Source organism: Scyliorhinus canicula, chromosome 9 (assembly GCF_902713615.1).
Source record: "Scyliorhinus canicula chromosome 9, sScyCan1.1, whole genome shotgun sequence".
Classification (NCBI taxonomy): Eukaryota; Metazoa; Chordata; class Chondrichthyes; order Carcharhiniformes; family Scyliorhinidae; genus Scyliorhinus; species Scyliorhinus canicula.
Genome location: NC_052154.1, coordinates 60,079,147 through 60,101,517, shown reverse-complemented (window position 1 = coordinate 60,101,517; position 22,371 = coordinate 60,079,147). Strand labels below are relative to the sequence as shown.

Sequence of the window (22,371 nt, the reverse complement as noted above, 5' to 3'; positions counted from 1 at the left end):
GGAAGTCCTCAACATCGGTTATGGATCCCATGCAGTCTCACAACATCACGTCAAACATGGGCAATGAAACCCTCTTGCAGATTACCTTCTCTATAAGCTGACGAATCAGTACTCCTACATGTTCAACACCAGTTGGAAGAATCACTGAGGCAATTATACAGAATTTACTCTGGACTTCAATAAAGTGGCTTGGCCATACCACAACTGACCAAGATCTGAATGAATAATTGCGTGACTGGATCTATAGCATCTGGTGAGGGAATCAGCAAGAAATAAAAACTTACTTGACCTTGACTCAGATGCATCTGGCAATAACAGTATCGGTAGGAGTGACCGCCACACAGTCCTTGTGGAGATGAAGTCACATAATCACGTTGAGGATACTATCCATCATATTGCTTGGCACCACCACTGTGCGAAATGAGATAGGCTTTGAATAGATCTAGCAACACAAAACTGGGCATCCATAGGGCCCTGTGGGCTACTAGCTGCAGCAGAATTGTATTTAACCATAATCTGTAACTCATGGTCTGGCATATCCCCCACTCTTATCATTACCACCAAGCCAGGGAATCAACCCTGGATCAATTAAGTAAAAAGAGGGCATGCCAAAAGCAGCACCAGGCATACATAAAAATTAAATGTCAACCTTGTGAAGCCATAGCACAGGATTACCAGCAAATGAAACAATGGAAGAAGCCTGAAATAAACTAAGCTAATTGACCCCATAACCAATGGATCAGATAAAATCGCTGCAGTCCTGCCACATCCAGTCATGAACGATGATGGACAATTGAACAGCTAAGTGGAGGAAGAGGCTCCACAAATATCCCCGTCCTCAATGCTGGGGAAGCCCAGCACATCAGTCCAGAAGATAAACATTTCCATCTACCTTCAGCCAGAAGTGCTGAATGGTAGATCCATCTTGGCCTCCCGCTGAAGACGGCAGCATCACAGATGCCAGCCTTTAGCCAATTTGATTCACTCCACATGATATTAAGAAATGCCTGAAGGCACTGAATACTGCAAAAGCTTTGGGCCCTGACAATATTCCAGCAATAGTACAGAAGATTATGCTCCAGAACTAGCAGTGTCCCCCAACCAAGCTGCTCCAGCTCAGGTACATCACTGGCATCTATCCAACTGTATGGAGAATTGCTCCGATATGACCTGTCCATGAAAAGCATTAGAAATCCAACATAGCCATTAACCATCCCATCAGTCTACTCTCGAGCATCAGTAAAATTATGGGAAATGTCTTTGAATGTGCTATCAAGCCCCACTTCCTCAGTGATAACCTGCTCATTGATGCTCAGTTTGGATTTCACCATGCCACTCAGTATCTGACTTCATTACAACCTTGGTCCAAACATGGAAAAAAGAGCTGAACTTCAGAAGTGAGGTGGGAGTGACAGCCCTTGACATCAAAGCAGCATTTCACCAAGTGTCTTATTAAGGAGCCCATCAGGGAGACCTAGAAAAACTGTAGTCAATGGGAATAAAGCTGAAAATTCTCCACATGTTCTGCAGAACTACTACAGTGCAGGAGGTCATTTTGCACATTGAGTCTACACCCAGGTCCACTTCCTCGCCCACCGCACCCTGTCCCCGCAACCTAACCTACACATCCCTGCACACTAAGGGGCAATTTAGCATTGCCAATCCACCTAGCCTGTACATCTTTGGGCTGTGGGAGGAAAACAGGGCACCCGGAGGAAACCCACGCAGACGTGGGGAGAACATGCAAACTCCAGTCATCCAAGGTCGAAATTGAACCTGGTTTGCTGGTGCTGTGAGGCAGCAGTAACCACCGTGCCAAAGTTGGAGTCATCCCTGGCACAAGGAAAGGTGGTTGTGGTTGTTGGAGGTCAACTATCTCAGTCCCAGGACACCACTGTAGGAGTTCCTCAGGGTAGTGTTCGAGGCCCGACCATCTTCAGCTGCTTACCCAATTACTTTCCCTCAATCATAAGGTCAGAAGTGGGGATGTCCGCTGATAATTGCAATGTTCAATACCATTTACAACGCCTCAGATGTTGAATCCATCTGTTCCATATGCAGCATGACCTGCAGAACATTCAGCCCTGGGCTGATAAATGGTGAGTAACGGTAGCATTGTGGATAGCGCAATTGCTTCGCAGCTCCAGGGTCCCAGGTTCGATTCCGGCTTGGGTCACTGTCTGTGCGGAGTCTGCACATCCTCCCCGTGTGTGCGTGAGTTTCCTCCGGGTGCTCAGGTTTCCTCCCACAGTCCAAAGATATGCAGGTTAGGTGGATTGGCCATGATAAATTGCCCTTAGTGTCCAAAATTGCCCTTAATGTTGGGTGGGGTTACTGGGTTATGGGGAGAGGGTGGAGGTGTTGACCTTGGGTAGGGTGCTCTTTCCAAGAGCCGGTGCAGACTCGATGGGCCGAATGGCCTCCTTCTGCACTGTAAATTCTATGAAACATTGGCTTCAAACACGTGCCAGAAGCGCAGGTTCAATTCCCGTACCAGCCTCCCCGAACAGGCGTCGGAATGTGGCGACTAGGGGCTTTTCACAGTAACTTAATTGAAGCCTACTTGTGACAATAAGCGATTATTATTATCTGCAACAAGAGAAAATTAACCAGCTTCCTTTGACATTCAATGGCATTACCATTGTCGTATCCCTTACTGTCAACCTCCTGGGAGTTATCATTAACCAGAAATAGTCTTGAACCAGAATTGAATGGGGCGGCACGGTGTCAAAGTAGTTAGCACTGCTGCCTCACAGCTCCAGGACCCATGTTCAATTCCGGGCTCAGGTCACTGGCCGTGTGGCGTTTTCACTTTCTCCCATGTCTGCGTGGGTTTCCTCCTGGTGCTCCGGTTTCCTCCCGCAGTCTAAAGATGTGTAGGTTAGGTGGATTGGCCATGCTAAATTGCCCCTTAGTGTGTCATAAAGGTTAGGTGGGGTTGTTGGGTTACGGGAATGCAGGGGTGGAGGTGTGGACTTAAGTAGGGTGCTCTTTGCCATTCATGGTAGCGAGAGATACGTTTAAGTACTTGGGGACTCAGGTAGTGAGGAAATGGATGGGGCTCCATAAGTGGAACTTATGAAGCTGGTGGAGGAAGCCAGAGAGAATCTTAAGAGGTGGGATACACTTCACTTAACGTTGGCGTGGAGGGTCCAAGTGGGAAAATGAATATTCTGCCGAAGTTCTTGTCTATCTTTTAGGCAACCCAATCTTTATACTAAAGGCTTTTTTTCGGAAAGTGGACACAATCATTTTGGACTTTGTATGGGCAGGGAAGGTTCCGAGGGTGGGGAGGGCCCTGCTACAGAGGCAAAGGGAGCAGGGAGGTTTGGCTTTGCCGAACTTGCTTCATTATTATTGGGCGGCGAATGTGGACAAGGTGCGGCGGTGGTGGGAAGGAGAAGAGTTAGGATGGAGAAGGAATCTTGTCAGGGATCTAGTTTGAGGGCTATGGTGATGGCAGCATTGCCAATGGCTCCGAGTCGGTGTTCAGGGAGCCCGGTGTAGTCTACTGTGAAGTTATGGAATCAGTTGAGGAGACATTTTAGGGTGGAAGGGATTTGGTGCTAACGCCATTGTGCGAGAATTATGGGTTTGAGCAGAGGGGATGGATAGTGTATACAGGAGGTGGACGGAAATGGGGCTGGTGAAGGTGAGGGATTTGTATTTGGAGGAAAGGTTCGATAGTCTGGAGGAGCTAAGAGAGAGGGTAGAGCTGCCGAGGGGGAGTGAGTTCAGGTATCTGCAGGTTAGGGGCTTTGCGCGAAAGGTCTGAAGGGCATTCCCTAGTTTACCGGGATACGCCCTGCTGGAGCGACTACTGCTTCCGGATGTGGAAGGGGAGGATAGAATTGGGGATATATATAGATGGCTGGGGGAGCAGGGAGGTGAGCGGCTGGTGAAGATCAAGGAGAAATGGGAAGCGGAGTTGGGAGAGGACATCAATTGGGTGTATGGAGTGAGGCACTGTGATGGATAAACACGACTTCCACTTGTGCAAAGATGAGCCTGATACAGTTTAAGGTGCTGCACAGGGTGCATATGGTTTGGACAAGAATGAGTGGGTTCTTTCAGGGGATAGCAGATGAGTGTGAGAAGTGTAGGCGGGAGCTAGCGAATCATGCGCACATGTTTTGGGATTGCGTAAAATTGGGAACATTCCGGGCGGGAGTGTTCGCGGTCTTAGCCAGGATATTGAAGGAGGAGGTGGACCTTTGCTGATGATATTTTGGGTTTCAGAGAAGCCAGAGCTCATGGAAAGGAGGAAGACCGATGTCGAGGCCTTCGCCTCTCTGACTGCATGGCGGTGAATTTTACTGGAGTGGCAGTCAGCATCGCCACCGAGGGTTGTGGCTTGGTTGGGTGACCTGTACGACTTCCTGCGGTTAGAGAAGATAAAGCATGAGTTAAGGGGCTCAGCAGGGGGGGTTTGAGAAATGGTGGGGGATGTTTATGACCGTGTTTGAGGAGCTGTTCATCGCAGGGGAGTGTGGGGATGGTGAAAAAGGGGAAAATTCTGTACAGACTGTATAGTTGAATGTTGGGAAGTATGTTTCCTGGGGTGTTTATTTGCTGTATCCTGTTTTGATGCATGTTTGTAAAAAAAATACATTTTAAAAAAAAGTAGGGTCCTCTTTCCGGGGATCAGTGCAGACTTGATGGGCCAAATGGCCTCCTGCTGCATTGTAAATTCTATGATTCTATGATATAAATAGTCTGACTACAGAAGGTCAGCGGCTGCGAATTCTGTAACTAATAATTCACCTCCCGACGCCCCAAAACCTGTCCACCAAGTACAGAGCACAAGCTAGGAATAATCCCTTGCCTCGATGAGTGCAGCTCCAACAACATTCAAGAAGTTTGACACCATCCAAGATAAGGCAGCCCACTTGATTAGCATGCCATCCATTAACTTTAACATTCACTCCCTCCAGCACTGACGCACAATGGCAGCAGTGTGTACCATCTACATGATGCACTGCAACAACTCACCAAGGCTCCTTCAACAGCACCTTCCAAACTGGCAGCCTCGTCCACCTAGAAGGGCAAAGGCAGCGAATACATAGGAACACCAGCACCGGCTAATTTCCCTCCAAGCTGTGCACTAACCTGATTCAGAAATCGATGGTGGATCAGTCATTGTGGCTGGTTCCAAATCCTGGAACGTGCTCCCTAACTGCACATTGGGTGTACCTACACCACAAGGACTGCAGCAGTCCAGGGTGGCTCAACACCACCTTATCAAGGGCAAATAGGGATGGGAAATGAGTGCTGACCTAGCCAGCAATGCCCACATCCCACGAAATAATGAAAAAAATGGTTTACCTGAACTACGCTTGTTACTTTAGAACAAGATATTATCAAGATCTATCAAATATTTCAGTTGAATATATGATCATATGTTAATGTTATTAACATCCAAAGTCATTTTATTTGAAGTAATTTAATCAATGTTAGCAGTCGAGAAAGCACAACGTTATCAGGAATCTGCATGATACACTCACAGATGCAAAAAGAAATAGCTGAGCGATTTGAGGTTTTTTTTAGTGGAAGCCAGCGACTGCCCCGAGCGAATCTTACTCTGAACTGGGACAAATTTACAAAATTGGGCGTTAGCGGGAATTGAGTTAGCGACTGAGGTTGGGGCAGTGGCCGGTATGTCTGAGAAACGCTTCAGGGACCTCAGTTAGAGATCAGTGTGAACTCTCCCACCGTCCAGGTTCCCTGGCCTCCCCACGGCGGGGTTCAGACGCTCCCTGCCGCCCTCAATGGGATTTTAATGCACCCCAACGCCACCGACGGGACCGGAAGATCCCGCCGGTGCGAGCAGCCGGAAGATGCGGGGAAAAGTTGGTGGGGAGAGAGCGCGCAGGGAAAAGCAACCAGAAATGTTACATTTTCATTTTGGGCGGAGCTGATTTTGAAGCCACGGTAAAGCCTGGAGGCCGGGTAATTCAGCACACGTGGACAACTTTCTGTCTGATCATTGAGTTCTGGGATCGTTCACCAAGACGGTCGGGAATGGCAAGGTTTGAATGTAAAGGGGGATCGCTGTCTCCCCATCTGTTACAGAATGGTGGGTATCCATTGGCTTTAATCCTTGATATTCTTTATAGTTATTGACTAAATTTAATCTGAAATGCGCAAATGCAATTGCAATGCCCATTAGAGAGATCAGCCTGACCTTCACCTCCCCTGTTTTTTTTGGAGGGGTGGGCGCCTGGGAATGTGTCCAGTATTCTGGTGCTGTCACTCTCCTGGGTGCACCTCTATCAGTTGGGCTGTGGGAGCCCACGAAACTCTCCCGCCCATTCGGATCATAGAGAGATTGCACAGACATGGAGGGGCAAACTCACTCGGAGAGTGTGTAAGTACAAGAAGCAGACAAGATCTGTGATGAACGGAATGTTTCGTGACCAGGGGCAAGATGGGATAGCAAACCCTTGGTTTCCTATGCCAGCTCTATGTGTGTATCACAGCTTTGAGTGTTAATTCAGGTCCTGAGAGTGTGGAAATAAATCTGAAGTGAGTTACCCAGAACAATGCCGTTCCCCCACCCCCACAATCTTACTGAGCTCGAGGGGAATATAAGCAGATATGTACATTAATGTATCACAGTAACTTCATTGCAGTGTTAATGTAAGCCTACTTGTGACAATAAAGATTATTGTGTCTTCCATTTAAGAGACCCACCTTTGAAGATGGGGCAGATTTTCCAGACGGTGGCTGCACCCTCTCGGTTGTACTGGCCCAATGCTAGCTCCATGTAAAACAAAGGCATTCCGGCGATTAACAGAAAGAAAAGGTAAGGGATGAGGAATGCACCTGTAAAACAGGAAGAATACAAGTCGTTTAGTTACCGAGCAAAGGAGGGAAATGGCACAGTGTCAAGAGGCGCGCTGTGAAAAGCAGGGATTGCTGAACTAACCGCCGCTTCGCCCAGGTCAGATCTGCTCTTAACATTTCACCAATGGAAAGTTAGAACCATCAGTTCAATGAAACGTCAGACAAACATTTCCCCTTTTCGCATGTCCCTGCCTGGGATAAAGAGCAAATTGGTGAACCCCACCGATAACTAGGCTGAGCCCATGGGAACTGAGTGTGGACTTCTGTTACCCATTGGGGGGGGGGGGGGGGGGTTATTGCCCCATTCTAGCGAGGAGAACATTCATCGCAAGAACCTCCAGCAATGGCCAACCTCATTTATTTAAAAAAATACCAATTTAGGACAGTCCTCTCTCCCACCCTTGCTCAGTAGCGCCGGCTGAATTTTACATGAATAACCCGGTATTTGGGCAGCATTGGGCTGGTCAGCTTGGGTCTAAAGTGAGTCCCATATATAGCTGCATTGTCTATGGATGGGGTGGGGAGGTGCACTCAGATTCAATCTAACATTGGTCTTTTGTTTTAAAAAAGAGGCATTAAATGGACAGTCGTTTTCATTTAAACATTCAGCACCTAACCCGGAAATCTCAGCTGTTTTAACACCACCCGGATTTCAATTTAGGACAAATGGGTTTCAATGTGAATCTCTGATTAAAGTAATCCCAGCAGCAACTGAAGAGTAAAAACGAAGGGAGGGAGGGGGGAAAGGTCTCACTCACCGCCTCCGTTCTTGTAACACAGAAAGGGGAACCTCCACACATTCGCCAGGTCCACGGCAAAACCGATCACCGAGAGTAAGAAGTCGATTTTCTTGCCCCAGGTTTCCCTCTCCTCTGTGTCTCCCTCGGCGGCTGGGAACTGGGGGGAGTTGTTGATGATGGCAGTGTTGGTGTACTGGACCCCATTGAGCACATTCAGGACCAATTCCGTGTCCTTCTTCTCCACCTTGTTGCACTCTTTCATTAAGGCAACAGATGCCAGCCCCCGGTCAGCAAGGACTTGCTTACTCATCCTACCTCCGCGGAGAAAGGGTGGCAAATGTTCAGGGGGCAAACTGAGATTAAAACACACAGCACCACACACACACACAACCAAAATGTTAAGTATCCTGCCTGATACCCCCTAAATAGCCCCCACAGTAATGACAACCCCACACTGACTACACGTCCCTCAGTGGCAGCCAGCCTTGGAGGCAGAACGTGCAATGGCAACAGTTGCTTTATTACTTAGCAGAAACATGGTGACAAAAAAACCCAAAAAATCTGGTGAGCGAAATAAACCGAAGCAACAGGTCTTCACCCGAGAGGAGGCAGGGACGCGTGTCCTTCAGTCTGGCATCCCCACACAGTCTGGAAAAGTCTTTTGCTTCCGATCGAAGTTTGACAGACACTGATCTGCACACGATGTTAAATGTCAGCTTTGAAATCAGGCTCCACTCACTTCACGTGGTCCGAAGTCGGTATTTTTGCCACACAGTGCCACCACTTGAATTCTGTGTGTTCTGAACCCGTCCCCATCCGTCTCGTGCATCCGCACACTACATTTTAAGGCGGGCGTATCCTTCCCAACCCCCATGATTGCATTAAATTTAATAACACCCTCTTTCTAAAAAAAAAGAAGAAATCTGGCACGTTTAAGATTTAACCTCTCGATGCCTGTTGCACACGCCGCCGGGACCTTCCGTTGGCTTTTTCACCACAGCCAATTTCATTCATTCCCACCTCCAGCACCTGCCAGCCTTTCAATATTTACACAAACTTCAGTCACGTTTATCTTCACTTGCGACAGATCATTTATGGGGGGGGGGGGGGGGGGGTTAATTTAACAGTCTTCCAGAAATGTTAAACGTGCCTCAGTCTCTGAATGGTTAAAGGTTTTTGTTCTACTTCCCTCACTAGGAAAAGTCCAGCAAATCGGCAGGCTCCCTGATCAATCTATCCGCATTGAGGTGGCACCTAACTTCACCCAGTCCCCACACAGCTTCCAGTTGAGCATTCCCGCCGCGGTTCACAGAGCAGAGTCAATGATGTCTCGTCGCCAGAGAGCCGCGCGCGCAGCAAGTTAGCCCCGGTATTCTGGAGAGTTACCTTCCGTGAAAATCCCGCCGACATTGCAGGACGGCACTGACCAGGGATTGCGAGCGCCGCTCCTGACCCCCAGGAAACTCAGCAGTTGGCTGTGTCGGGGCGCCCGACGTTGATTGAAGTAACTCAGCCGCCTCCAAAACAATTAGACCGATACTCTTCTGAAAATTACACTAAAACAAATAAAACCCAATTAATAGTAGGGGTGGGGATGAATTTTGTTGGCATTAAGATTTAGTTGTGGGATGCTTTCATTGTATGGTAACCAGCTTTGAGTTGTACTTCATATCTAAAGGCATTACGGTATTAAAACAATGTTCACGGATTTCTCCTTCCCTGTAATGATTAGACAAATATTGCCCTTGGGCCATTGACGCTTGTAACATGGTGGAAATTCAGAGACACATTTAATACAGCTCATCTCTCTGAATGTGGGAATACATAGTCAGCCATTAGATGTGTTTTCGGTTACAAACTTCTTCCACCCAATAGCCAGTGGACATAAGCGAAAGCAAAGCTTCCCTTTCGCTTGTTTCCCAGCTTCCTGGTAACAGATGTACTCTCTCTTCATGGAAAAGGCAGGAAAACATCATTTAGCGTCTATCGTTCAATACTGAGCCCTTTTGCATGTAAAAGGGTCATCTCGACAATTTGGACCTAAATTTAAAATAGTGGTTTTATTTTTACTGCTATTTTCAATTTGCACGTGCCCCAACTTGATCTCACAGTCCTGCTTTCCACTATGTGAAATCCATAAACGATGGCAATCTCGAAGCAGATTAGAGACATGCTAACTCAGGCCACATCATCCTGAGGTCAGTATTTGCTTATACAATACAGAACCAGCAGACCCAAATTATACCAAAAGGTCAGCACCACTCAGGTCGGTGGGGGGGGGGGGGGGGGGGGGGGGTTTAAAAAGATGCATATTTGCGAAATTCCAGTCACTAGCATCTACATTTTAATGTTATTAAAAAGTCAGTGAGACAGTCACGTTCTCTGCAAACATTAAGGCGTGAGAAAGTAATGTTTAGTAGTTACCAGGTGAACTGTCCGCCCCACCCCCACAACCACCCCCCCCCCACCCACACCACCCCCACCCCCCTACCTACCAGGCAGCTCACCCCCTCATCCCTCACACACATGCAATGATATTGCAGCTAATATAATTGCCTCCTTGTGGAACAGAGAATGAAAGGAGGAAAGAGAGAGATGGAGAGGTTTTGGAAGTGAATTCAAGATCTTTGAGCCTTGGCAGCTGTTTCAATAAAATAAGATAAAAAATAGAGCTCAGGGAGAGCAGTACAACCCAGCTGGATGGCAGAGGAGAGGTGTTAGAGGACAATGATGTGGCCAAACAAGTTGGGAGAGCATGGTAGCATTGTGGATAGCACAATTGCTTCACAGCTCCAGGGCCCCATGTTCGATTCCGGCTTGGGGTCACTGTCTGTGCGGAGTCTGCACATCCTCCCCGTGTGTGCGTAGGTTTCCTTTGGGTGCTCCGGTTTCCTCCCACAGTCCAAAGATGTGCAGGTTAGGTGGATTGGCCATGATAAATTGCCCTTAGTGTCCAAAATTGCCCTTAGTGTTGGGTGGGATTACTGGGTTATGGGGATAGGGTGGAGGTGTTGACCTTGGGTAGGGTGCTCTTTCCAAGTGCCGGTGCAGACTTGATGGGCCGAATGGCCTCCTTCTGCACTGTAAATTTTATGAAAAGAGGCAGACAGGTCTAGAAGGAAAAGGAAGAATTGTTTACTTTTGTCATTGGTGGCATGGTAGCACAGTGGGTAGCACTGTTGCTTCACAGCTCCAGAGTCCAAGGTTCGATTCCCGGCCTGGGTCACTGTGTGGAATTTGCACGTTCTCCCCGTGTCTGCGAGGTTTCCTTCAGGTGCTCCGGTTTCCTCCCACAGTCCAAAGATGTGCAGGTTAGGTGGATTGGCCATGCTAAATTGCCCGTTAGTACCCACCAAAAAAAGGTTAAGTGGGGTTACGGGGATAGGGTGGAGGCATGGGCTTAAGTGGGGTGCTCTTTCCAAGGGCCAGTGCAGACTCGATGGGCCGAGTGGCCTCCTGCTTCACTGTAAATTCTATGATATCAGATGCCATTTGTGATTTTATGAGAGCCTTTTGATGCCATAACAAGGCCGGAAACCTAACTGGAGGGATTCAAATATGGAGATTCGGGGAAAATTGGCATGGATTTGAGGAGTGGAAGCATATTTAAGACTTCAGGAGAGGAAAAGGAGGTCGTCGATGGAAATGAGGGGTCAGGGCTGATCTTTTGATTCTAACACAGTTAACAAAATTATCTTGAATGCTGAAAGACATTTATGCTTCGCTAAAACGTTTACTTTTAAGCCATCAGCACGGTGCATTGTTAAAGCATATTAAAATGCCATACACCTTTTTTTTTCTTTGTTACCACTCATACAAAATCAGGGAAATTTGGCAATTTAAAATCGCTCAAAGTAGTCTTATTAGTCCAATGCACAATAGGGAAATTCTAAAACTGTCTCACTCTGGGGGTTGATGGTGTTTTGTTTCTCTGTTTGCTGTAAAGATGAAAAAGAAATTAAGTTTTGATCGTCTCAGATCAGTTCCTTATCCAACGGCATTAAATTATAATAGAAAACCAAGTGTAGTAAAACATCATTGATGCTGGCGTTCTCATTTACCTTGTCCACCTGAGAGCTCAGTAGAATGCCGACAATTGTAATACAAACATGCTTCAAGGTTTAGGAGAGTTTTACGCTGATTCCACTCCAATATCTTCCTGAAGTGTTTGATATGGACAACCCAGACAATATATATTTATTTTAACAAACATTTTATTAAGGCATTTATGGTTGTATAACAACAAAAGGTACAAATGCAAATGTAAACATAATTCAGTACGTAACCCCCCCCCAACCAAGAACCATACCCAGCCAATAGTCCTCCACCCCCTCTTGCTGTTCCCGCCTAAACTAGACTAAACTAACTCCCCCTACCCCCCTCCTTCCCTAACCCCTTATTGTATCTGCTAACAGTTTAGTTTTCCCCGAAGAAGTCGATAAACGGCTGCCGCCTCCAGACAAACCCAAACATAGATCTTCTCAGAGCGAACTTAATTTTCTCAAGTCTGAGAAACCCAGCCATGCTGCTAACCCATACCCCCGATATTCGGGGGCTCCGAGTCCCTCCACGCAAATAGGATTTGTCTCCAGGCTACCAATGAGGCAAAGGCCAAAACGTCAGCCTCTCTTGCCCCTGGACTCCCGGGTCTTCCGACATTCCAGAAATCGCCACCTCTGGACTCGGTGCCACCCTTGTCTTTAAAACCGTGGACCTGATGTTGGCAAATCCCTGCCAGAATCCCCTTAGCTTCGGATATGCCCAAAACATGTGGACATGGTTTACAGGCCCTCCTGCACACCTCACACACCTGTCCTCTACCATAAAAAACCTGCTCATCCGGACCACCATCATATGTGCCCGGTGGACCACCTTGAATTGTATCAGGCTGAGCCTGGCACATGATGAGGACGTGTTGACGCTACTCAGAGCATCCTCCCACAGACCCGCCTCTAGCTCCTTACCCAGCTCATCTTTCCACTTGCGCTTCATCTCCCCTATCTGGGTTCTCCCCCACTCCATGAGCTCTTTATAAATTTCCGAGACCTTCCCCTCCCCCACTTCCGTTTTTGAAACTATCTTATCCTGTATCCCCTGTGGCGGTAGAAGCGGAAAGATCGAAACGTGCCTTCGTACAAAGTCCTTCACCTGCAGATATCAGAACCCATTTCCACCCAGCAAGTCAAACTCCTCCTCCAAATCCTCCAAACAAGGAAAGCTCCCATCGATAAACAGATCCCCCAGCCACTCAATCCCAGCTCTCTGCCACCTCCGAAACCCCCTATCCAACCTCCCCGGAATAAACTGGTGATTACCACAAATTGGAGCCCACACTGACGCTCTTTCCACTCCCATATGCTTCCGCCACTGCCCCAGACTGTCAGAGCCGCCACCACCACCGGGCTTGTGGAGTACAGGGCCGACGAGAACGGCAGAGATGCCCTTACCAATGCCCCTAAACTTGTGCTCTTACATGATGCCACCTCCACCCGCACCCATACCGACCCCTCCCCCACTACCCACTTCCTGATCATGGCTATATTTGCCACCCAGTAATAATTCCTAAAGTTCGGCAGGGCCAACCCTCCCCACCCTCGGCTCTGGTCCAACATCACTTTCCTTACTCGCGGGGATTTACCCGCCCACACAAATACAGAGATCACCACATTAACCCCCTTAAAAAAGGCCTTTGGTAGGGAGACACTGGAAAACAAACAAAACTCTCGGGAGAACCATCATCTTTAAGGTCTGTACCCTCGCCACCAGTGACAACGGGAACATGTCCCACCTCCGAAAGTCTTCCTTCATTTGCTCAACTAACCGGGCCAAATTTAATTGATGTAGCTGCTCCCATCGCTGTACCACTTGAATTCCCAAGTACCGAAAACTCACTCCCACCACTTTAAGCGGCAACTCCCCCAACCTCCTCTCCTGCCCCCTCGCCTGGATCTCAAAAAGCTTACTTTTACCCATATTCAATTTATACCCCGAGAACCGGCCAAATTCCCCTAAGATCCGCATAACCTCCCCCATTCCTCCTAATGGGTCAGAAATATACAGGAGTAGGTCGTCCGCATACAACATGACCCTGTGCTCCAACCCCCCGCATCCCCCCCCCCCCGAACTACCCCTTCCATCCCTTTGACACTCTCAGCACCATCACCAATGGCTCTATGGCCAAGGTAAAGTGAGAAGTGTGGACATCCCTGCCTCGTCCCGCGGCTCAGTCTAAAATAATCCGAGCTCACTCGGTTCGTCCGCACACTTGCCACCGGCGCCTGTTACAGCAACTGGATCCAGTCTACAAAGCCCTGCCCAAACCCAAACCGCCCCAGGACCTCCCATAAATACTTCCACTCCACCCGGTCGAAGGGCTTCTCTGTGTCCATAGCGACCACCACCTCCACCTCCCTCCCCTCAGAGGCCATCATGATGACATTAAAGAGCCTTCTAACATTGCCGTTAACTGCCTCCCTTTGACAAATCCCATCTGGTCCTCCCCTATCACCCCTGGAATACAATCCTCTATCCTCGAGGCCAAAATCTTGGCCAGCAATTTGGCATCTACATTTAGTCGGGAGATACGTTTATATGACCCACCTTGTCCTGGGTCCTTCTCCCGCTTCAGAATCAAGAAGATCGAAGCCTGTGAACCCAGACAATATATAAAGAACCATTGCATTCCTGAGCACTGGTATTTTTCACACTGGCAAGATTCATTAAAGACTTCAATACAACAAGTCATACTCAAATTCCATTAGATTATTGGAATATAGATTTCAAAGGTATAATTCAGCCTACTGGCAGTATCAGAAATCCAGTTGACTACAATTTCTGAAGTAAAACAAATATTATCCTTTTTAAGAATCTATGAGAGATTCGGTGCTTTGGTCCTTTCAGTAGCAATATCCTTCAGGCTTCCAAAATGAACTAAAGGACAAATTTCCACAACAGTAATTCTAGAGTTTAGCACATTTTGCATTATAATGTAAATGATGTATAATCAAGATCTGTGGAAGGGGATTGGTGTGCAATATTTTTTCTGAATGCGCATCAATGCATCAAATGTCTATCCCCCTTGCATTTAGGAGCATACAGGTGGCGGAAAGCATCATAGATAGGAGTTATAGAGATGTGGTCACACTCAAGGTGCAGGCAGACAGGTGGGTGACCGCTAGAAAGGGCAGGCAGGCAGTGCAGGAATCCCCTGTGGCTGTCCCCCCCTCGAACAGGTATACCATTTTGGATACTGTTGGGGGGGATAGCCTATCAGGGGAAAACAACAACAGCAGCCTGAAAAGTGGCACCACAACTGGCTCTGTTGCTCAACAGCGGAGGGCAAAGTGCAGGAGAGCAATAGTTATAGGGGACTCTATAGTAAGGGGCACAGATAGGTGCTTCTGTGGACGGGAAAGAGACTCCAGGATGGTATGTTGCCTCCCTGGTGCCAGGATCAAGGATGTCTCTGAACGAACACAGGACATCCTGAAAGGGGAGGGTGAACAGCCAGAGATGGAAGTACACATAGGTACAAACAACATAGTCAGGAAGAGTGATGAGGTCCTGCAGAAGGAGTTAAGGGAGTTAGGCAATAGACTAAAAAGCAGGGCCTCTAGGGTTGTAATCTCAGGATTACTCCCTGTGCCACGTGCTAGTGAGGCTAGAAATAGGAGGATAGTGCAGCTAAATACGTGGCTAAATTGGTGGTGCAGGAGGGGAGGTTTCAGATTTCTGGACTATTGGGATCTCTTCCGTGGCAGGTGGGACCTGTACAAGAAGGACGGGTTGCATCTAAACTGGAGGGGCACCAATATCCTGGCTGGGAGGTTTGTTAGATTCACTTGGGAGGATTTAAACTTTGGCAGGGGGGTGGGAACTAGAGCGTTACTAGAAAGTGTAAAAACTGAAGGGGAAATAGACAACAAAAATAAGAGAACAACATCACCCTGTCTGCTTAAATGCAGTGGTTTGAAGTGTCTTTGTTTCAACAGGGAAGGGAAAGTACTGCATCTAGTATTGAGGAATGAGCTTGGACAGGTTGTTGAAGTTTCAGTAGGGGAACATTTTGGGCGTAGTGACCACAATTCCGTACATTTTAGGGCACTTTTGGACAGGGATGAGGGTAACCCCTGAGTCAAGGTGCTATACTGGGGAAAGGCAAATTACGATAACATTAGACAGGAATTGAAGAATTTGGATTGGTGCGGCTGTTGGATAGTAAATCAACATCGAACATGTGGGAGTCTTTCAAGCGACAATTGATTAGGATTTAGGAAAGTCACATTCCTGAGAAAATGAAGGATAAGTATGGAAAGTATAGGGAGCCTTGGATAACAAGGGATTTTGTGAACCTCGTCAAAAACAAAAAGGAGACTTTTATATGGTGGGAACAATCAAAACCCTTGAGGAGTATAAAGAAAGTAGGAAGGTACTGAAGCAAGAAATTAGGAGGGCTAGGAGGGGTCATGAAAAGTCCTTGGCAAGTAAGATTAAGGTGAATCCCAAAGCTTTTTATTCATATGTAAAAATCAAGAGGGTGACCAGGGAAAGGATTGGACCACTTAAGCACAGTGGGGGGAACCAATGCGTGAACCAGAAGAAATGGGCGTAGTACTAAATGAATACATTGAATCAGTGTTCACTGAAGAAAGGGACTATGTGGACGATAATTCTTGGGTAGGGTGTGTGGACAGTCTGGATCATGTTAACATCGAAAAGGAGGAGATTTGGGGTCTTTTAAAATATATTAAGATGGATAAGTCTCCTGGGCCAGATGCGTTTTATCCCAGAATACCGAGGGAAGCAAGGGAGGAAACTGCTGGGGCCTTGACTGACATCTTTGTATCCTCATTGGCGACAGGTGAGATTCCAGAGGACTGGAGAATAGCTAATGTGGTACCACTGTTTAAGAAAGGTAACAGGGATAATCCTGGAAACTATAGGCCGGTGAGCCTCAAGTTGGTAGTAAGTAAATTATTGGAGAGAATTCTCAGGGACAAGATTTACACCCATTTGGAAACAAATAGACTCATAAGCGAGAGACAGCATGGTTTTGTGAAGGGGAGGTCGTGCCTCACTAACTTGATCGAGTTTTTTGAGGAGGTAAAAAAGATGATTTATGCGGAGAGGGCCGTGGATGTTGTTTACATGGACTTCAGTAAAGCATTTGACAAGGTGCCTCATGGCAGACTGGTACAAAAGGTGAAGTCACCCGGGATCAGAGGTGAGGTGGTAAGATGGATACAGAACTGGCTCGGTCACAAAAGGCAAAGGGTAGCAGTAGAAGGATATTTTTCTGAATGGAAAATTGTGATGAGTGATGTTCCACAGGGATCTGTGGTTGGGCCCCTGTTGTTTGTGGTGTACCTAAACGATTTGGAGGAAAATGTAGCCGGCTTGATTAGTAAGTTCGCAGACGACACCAAGGTTGGTGGAGCGGCAGATAGTGTTGAGGATTGTCAGAAGATACAGCAGAACATAGATAGGTTGGGGACTTCGGCAGAGAAATGGCAAATGGAGTTTAATCCGGACAAATGTGAGGTAATTCATTTTGGTAGGTCTAACATAGAGGGGAAATATACCGTAAATGGTAAAACACTTAGGAATATAGAAAGTCAGAGAGATCTGGGTGTGCAGGTCGACAGACCTTTGAAGGTGGCGACACAAGTGGCCACAGTGGTCAAGAAAGCATACAGAATGCTTTCTTTCATTAGCCGGGCATTGAGTATAAAAACTGGCAAGTCATGCTACTGTTGTGTCAGCAGAAATATTCCCATCAAATTGTAATGACAAGAAAGCATCATCCACTGGATTTCTCGTTTTCAAGAATGAGGCAACCATTATTTTTCATGTTCTGTCAGCAACTTACCTCTCTCTCACCTGAGGCAGGCAAATAAGCAGTAACACAAATATTGCAACATACAAATGGATCACACCCCTGGATGTTTCTGATGGTGTCTGTACTCAAAACGATGGAAGGACATGATATTCCAACCATCAGTTTCAGCTGCCATTAAATCCAAGTGTAATGTAGCCTGGTGCAGCGTAAAACTCCTTCTATTCATCCACACCCCAAATGTTCCCCTTTCTACATCAATGTGACAGGTTTTTTCCCATTTTACGTATTATCCATCCTGTTGTCCCTTTGAATTAGATTACCAATTACTGCCAATTTAGGGACGGTTTTGTGCTGTAGGTCCATGTTTACCAGGAATTGAACTGAAACTGTGCAATCTAATTTCGCAGAAGCCCCTTATAGCCAGCAGACAGCAGAAAATTAGTTTGGGCTGGATATGATTCACAGCAGTTACAGAACATTTGGTCCAAACAATTGATATCAATGTTTCCTCACTACGTAAGCAAATTATCCCAATGAAATTTACCTGCCTTATTTCAAAAACCCTTTATTCCCCTTTTCTTTATTCACCTAAAATTCTTGCTTTTGAGCCAGAAGGTTGTTTGTTCAAGACCAACTCCAAGACCCGAGCACAAAAGTCTAGGCTGACACTCCAGTGTAGTACTGAGGGGGTGCTGCACGCTGCCACTTTTAAGATGGGGTGTTAACCCAAAGCCCTGCCTTCCTGTTAGATATATGTGCAAAGATCACATTGTACCATTTTGAGGAAGAGCAGGGAGTTATCACCTGGCCAATATTTATCCCTGAACCTAAAACTAAAACAGATTAACTGGAAACATCACATTGCTGTGAGCTTGGGAGTTTGCTGTGTGCAAATTGACTGCCATGATAACACATTACAGCACATCAGAAGTGCTTAATGGGCTATAAAGAAAATTGAGATGCCCTGTGGTCATTAAAGGTGCCACATAAAATGCTAGCCATTTTCTTACAGACAACCTAATATTGATCAGATCAGCCATGATCTTATTAAATGGCAGAGCAGGTTCAGGGTTTTGTATAGCTGTTAGTATGATACTCTGGCACAGTTTCTACAACATAATGCTGAGTGTTTTTATTTCCTCCTTTCTGCAGCAAACTTTTCTTTGATTTATGTTTGGTGCCTGGCTTCTGCACAAGCAGGAAACACAGGTGCACTCTCCGGGTGGTCACTCTACTCTGACGATCAAGTCAACTTGTTGCCTGTGGTTGCAAGTATAACTGATGAAAAATGAATAACTCTGTGACATATTCTCTCTTTATACTTACTTTCCTGAGTTCAAGGTGTTGAGGGTGCTGTCCTTGATGTGTGCAACTTGTGCGCTGATGGACAAATGATGTAGACATTCCTAATGGGGAGCATTGCACCATCATCCAGTGCATGGCATAATGATATCATGCTTTATATACCTGTTGGCATGTAGGACAGATCATACTCTGAAATTTGGAGAAAACAGATCTCTGTAGCATTTGTAGAACAGTTACCACATATTTATCTACTCATCCATCAGAGTACATCTGGTCAAATGACTGAAGCATGAATGCTGTGGTTTCACGGATTTCAAGTGATGAAGTTTCTTGTTGGATTCTAGCATTAGGCTGGAGTTGACGTGTTGTAAATTCATTCTAAACTCACCAGCTTTGAGAATTCTTTTTAGAAGTAAAACAATGCAAGTGCCTCTGTATTAAGATTTGCTTCTGAACTTCCGGTGGCGGCCAAGGTGTGAATGGTAGTACATTTGGCAGCTCCCGCTCGAGGCTGGTTTTTGTTCAGACCTTTTCCCCATATGGAGGGTGGATGTATGGCTGAAAAATGTGTAAAGTTGGCCAGAAGGACGTCTGACTTCACTGGTGGGACTGGTGGATGGAACCACGGACCTGAAGTGGTCAAGAAGAAGGGAGCAGCAGGAGCAGGAGAATCTTCATGCGCCACAATTTAAGATGGCGGAGGGTGCAGGACATGCGCTGTCTACCCTATGGTTGGTGGACCAACTGGTTGACTTCTTAAGTAAGAAGTTCAGCCAGCAGAGGAGTGAGGCCCATGAAGACCTAGCCAAGTCTGTAGACCTGTTGAAGTCAGGAATTGACTGAGTGAAGCTGAGGCTGGAGTCCCAGGGCGAGGCCATCCGGAAAGTGGAAAAGACGGTGGAGGAACGGGAGGAGCAGTTGGCTTCGTTGGCGGCCGAGGAGGGAGTAATGTGAGATACCCTGAAGCAGCTGCAGGAGAAGGTAGAGGACCTTGAGAACCGCTCCCGGAGGGAGAACTTGAGAATTGTAGGGATGCCTGAAGGCATTGAGGGAGTGGACGCTGCCACATATGTGGCTGGAATGCTGGAAAAGCTGATGGGAGAGGGGGCCTTTCGCTGGCCCCTGGAGGTTGACCGAGCAGACAGGGCACTAATAAGGAGGTCGCAGGCGAACGAGCCACCGAGGGCAATGGTGGTGCATCTTCACCTATTCCTAGATAAGGCAAAGATTCTGAGATGGGCGAGGCAGACGAGGAGATGCACCTGGGAGGGAGTGAGCTGCGAGTGTATCAGGACCTGGGCCCGGATTTGGTAAAGAGGAGTGCCGGGTTTAATCAGGTGAATGCTGCCCTCTTTAAAATGGGGGGTGAAGTTTGGGAGGCTGTACCCGGCTCGTCTCTCCGTGAGCTTAAATAATAAAGAGAACTATTTTAGAATACAAGAGGAGGTGATGGAGTTTTTGACAGACAATGGACTTGCAGGTGAAGGAGGACATTGAACTGTGGAGGAGGGGTGTGGAGATGACTGAGGATTTTCCCTTTTTTTTCTTGTTCTTTGGTAATTCTTGTACATTTGTTTCATTGGTGGTTGGGGACCTCTTCTCCTCCGAGATGTTTCGAGGCAATGAAGTGGTGAGTGCACCTTTTAGACTTGTTTTTAAAAAATTTTCTTCTGTTTTTTATTGTTGCACTGATGGCTGCGATGTGAGCGAACGGTGGGGTGTGGGGGGAGAAATCAATGGGGGTAGGAGGCTGTGGCGCCTCGGGCGGGGGCTGCTATGCTAGCTGGGCAGGCTCATTAATAGAAGCCCCGTGGGGGGTGATCAGGCGGTTAGTGTAGGGGTGGGCCTGGACGGTCGCGTGGCACGGGTGGGGGGGGGGGGGGGGGGGGGGGGGGGGGGCTGGCCTAAGAAGGGATATGGTTGATCGGCAGGGGAGGGTGGGGGCGGGATCCCCTCCAACCAGGCTGGTCACATGGAACGAGAGGGGGTGAATGGGCCAGTCAAATGGTTGCGTGTTTTCGCGCATCTGTGGAGTTTGAAGGCGGATGTGGCCTTTTTGCAAGAGACACATCTGAAGATTGAGGACCAGAGAAGGCTAAGGAAATGGTGGGTAGGGCACGTTTTCCTTTCGGGGTTGGATATGAGGGGTGACGGTGCTGGTCAATAAGCCTGTGGCATTTGAGGTGGGAAATATTGTAGCGGATTTGGGGGGGAGGTTTGTGATGGTAAGTGGGAAATTGGAAGGGATGCCAGTGGTTAGTTAATGTTCCCAGGTTCGATCCCGGCTCTGGGTCACTGTACATGTGGAGTTTGCACATTCTCCCCGTGTTTGCGTAGGTCTCACCCCCACAACCCAAAGATGTGCAGGGTATGTGGATTGGCCACTCTAAATTGCTCCTTAATTGGAAAAAATAAATTGGGTACTCTAAATTTATAAAAGAAAAAGGTTGGTGGACGAGATTGTGAGGGTGGACAGAAGGTACGCAGAGGTCCCAGAGACAGGATTGTTGAAGTAGAGACAGAAGCTCCAGATGGAGTTTGGGCTGGTGTCCACGAGGAAGGTAGTTGCAGAGGACCAGAGGGGCAGTGTATGAATGGGTTAGCAAGATGCTGACCCACCAGCTCAGGAAGCAGGAGGTGGCGAGGGAGATTGGCAGGGTGAAAGACGGCAAAGGTGGAGTGGTATTGGATCTGGTGGGGGTGAGTGGGGTGTTTGAGGAGTTTTGTAGGAGGCTTTATGAATCGGAGTCCCCAGCCGATGGGGGGAATGCAGGATATTCTGGACGGGTTGGAATTCCCCAGGATGGAGGCGGGTCTGGTATAGGTGCTGAGAGCTCCCATTAGATTGGTACAAGTGCTGGAGGGTATGGGAGAAATGCAGGCAGGACCCTGGACCCGGGTGGCTTTCCAGTACAATTTTATAAAACGTTTTTGGGAGACCTGGGGCCCCTGCTGGTGAGGGCATTTCATGAGGCGAGGGAGAAGGGGGAGTTCCCCCCACAATGTCGCAGGCCTCAGTATGTCTGATCCTGAAGAAAGATAAGGACCCGGAACAATGTGGGTCCTATCGCCCAATATCACTATTGAATTATGGATACAAGTTGTTGGCTAAGATTCTGGCCTCGCATATTAAGGATTGTGTGCCGGAGGTGATGGGGGGACCATACGGGGTTCGTAAAAGGGAGGCACATGTTGGCCAACATCAGGAGTCTGTTAAATATCATAACGGTGGCTCCGGAGGGATGAAATGTGGAGGTGACGGTCGCGATGGACGCGGAGAAGACCTTTGATCGGGTAGACTGGGAGTATTTGTAAGATGTATTGGGGCGGCTCGGGTTTGGGCAGGGGTTTGCGGATTGGATTTGATTGCTGTACTGGGCACTGGTGGCAAGTGTAAGAACGAATCGAGTGAGATCGGGGTACTTTAGGTTGCACCGGGGGATGAGTCAGTGATGCCCACTCTCCCCGTTGCTTTTTGCCTTGGAGATAGAGCCACTGGTGATGGTGCTTTGAGTATCTAGGGGTTGGAAAGGGATTGTGCGGGGTGGGCAAGGTGGAGCATAGGGTGTCCCTATATGCGGATGACCTGTTGTATATATCGGACCCACTGGAAAGCATATGAACACTTGGTGGAATTTGGCC

The 22,371-nt window shown here is 47.6% G+C and overlaps 1 protein-coding gene and 1 long non-coding RNA gene across 2 annotated transcripts in view; one reads left to right on the top strand and one right to left on the bottom strand.

Moving 5' to 3' along the window:
• slc6a2 (solute carrier family 6 member 2) overlaps positions 1–8,610 on the bottom strand; it is a 200,712-nt gene extending 192,102 nt beyond the window's left edge. The window contains exons 1-2 of the mRNA XM_038806745.1: positions 7,605–8,610; positions 6,694–6,825 (exon numbers count right to left, since the gene is read on the bottom strand). Of these exons, the coding sequence (XP_038662673.1) occupies positions 6,694–6,825; positions 7,605–7,896 (424 nt within the window). The 5' untranslated portion in view covers positions 7,897–8,610. The remainder of the gene's footprint in view (positions 1–6,693; positions 6,826–7,604) is intronic.
• LOC119971339 overlaps positions 5,541–22,371 on the top strand; it is a 106,263-nt gene continuing 89,432 nt past the window's right edge. The window contains exons 1-2 of the long non-coding RNA XR_005461820.1: positions 5,541–6,076; positions 6,686–6,805. This is a non-coding gene — a long non-coding RNA (uncharacterized LOC119971339). The remainder of the gene's footprint in view (positions 6,077–6,685; positions 6,806–22,371) is intronic.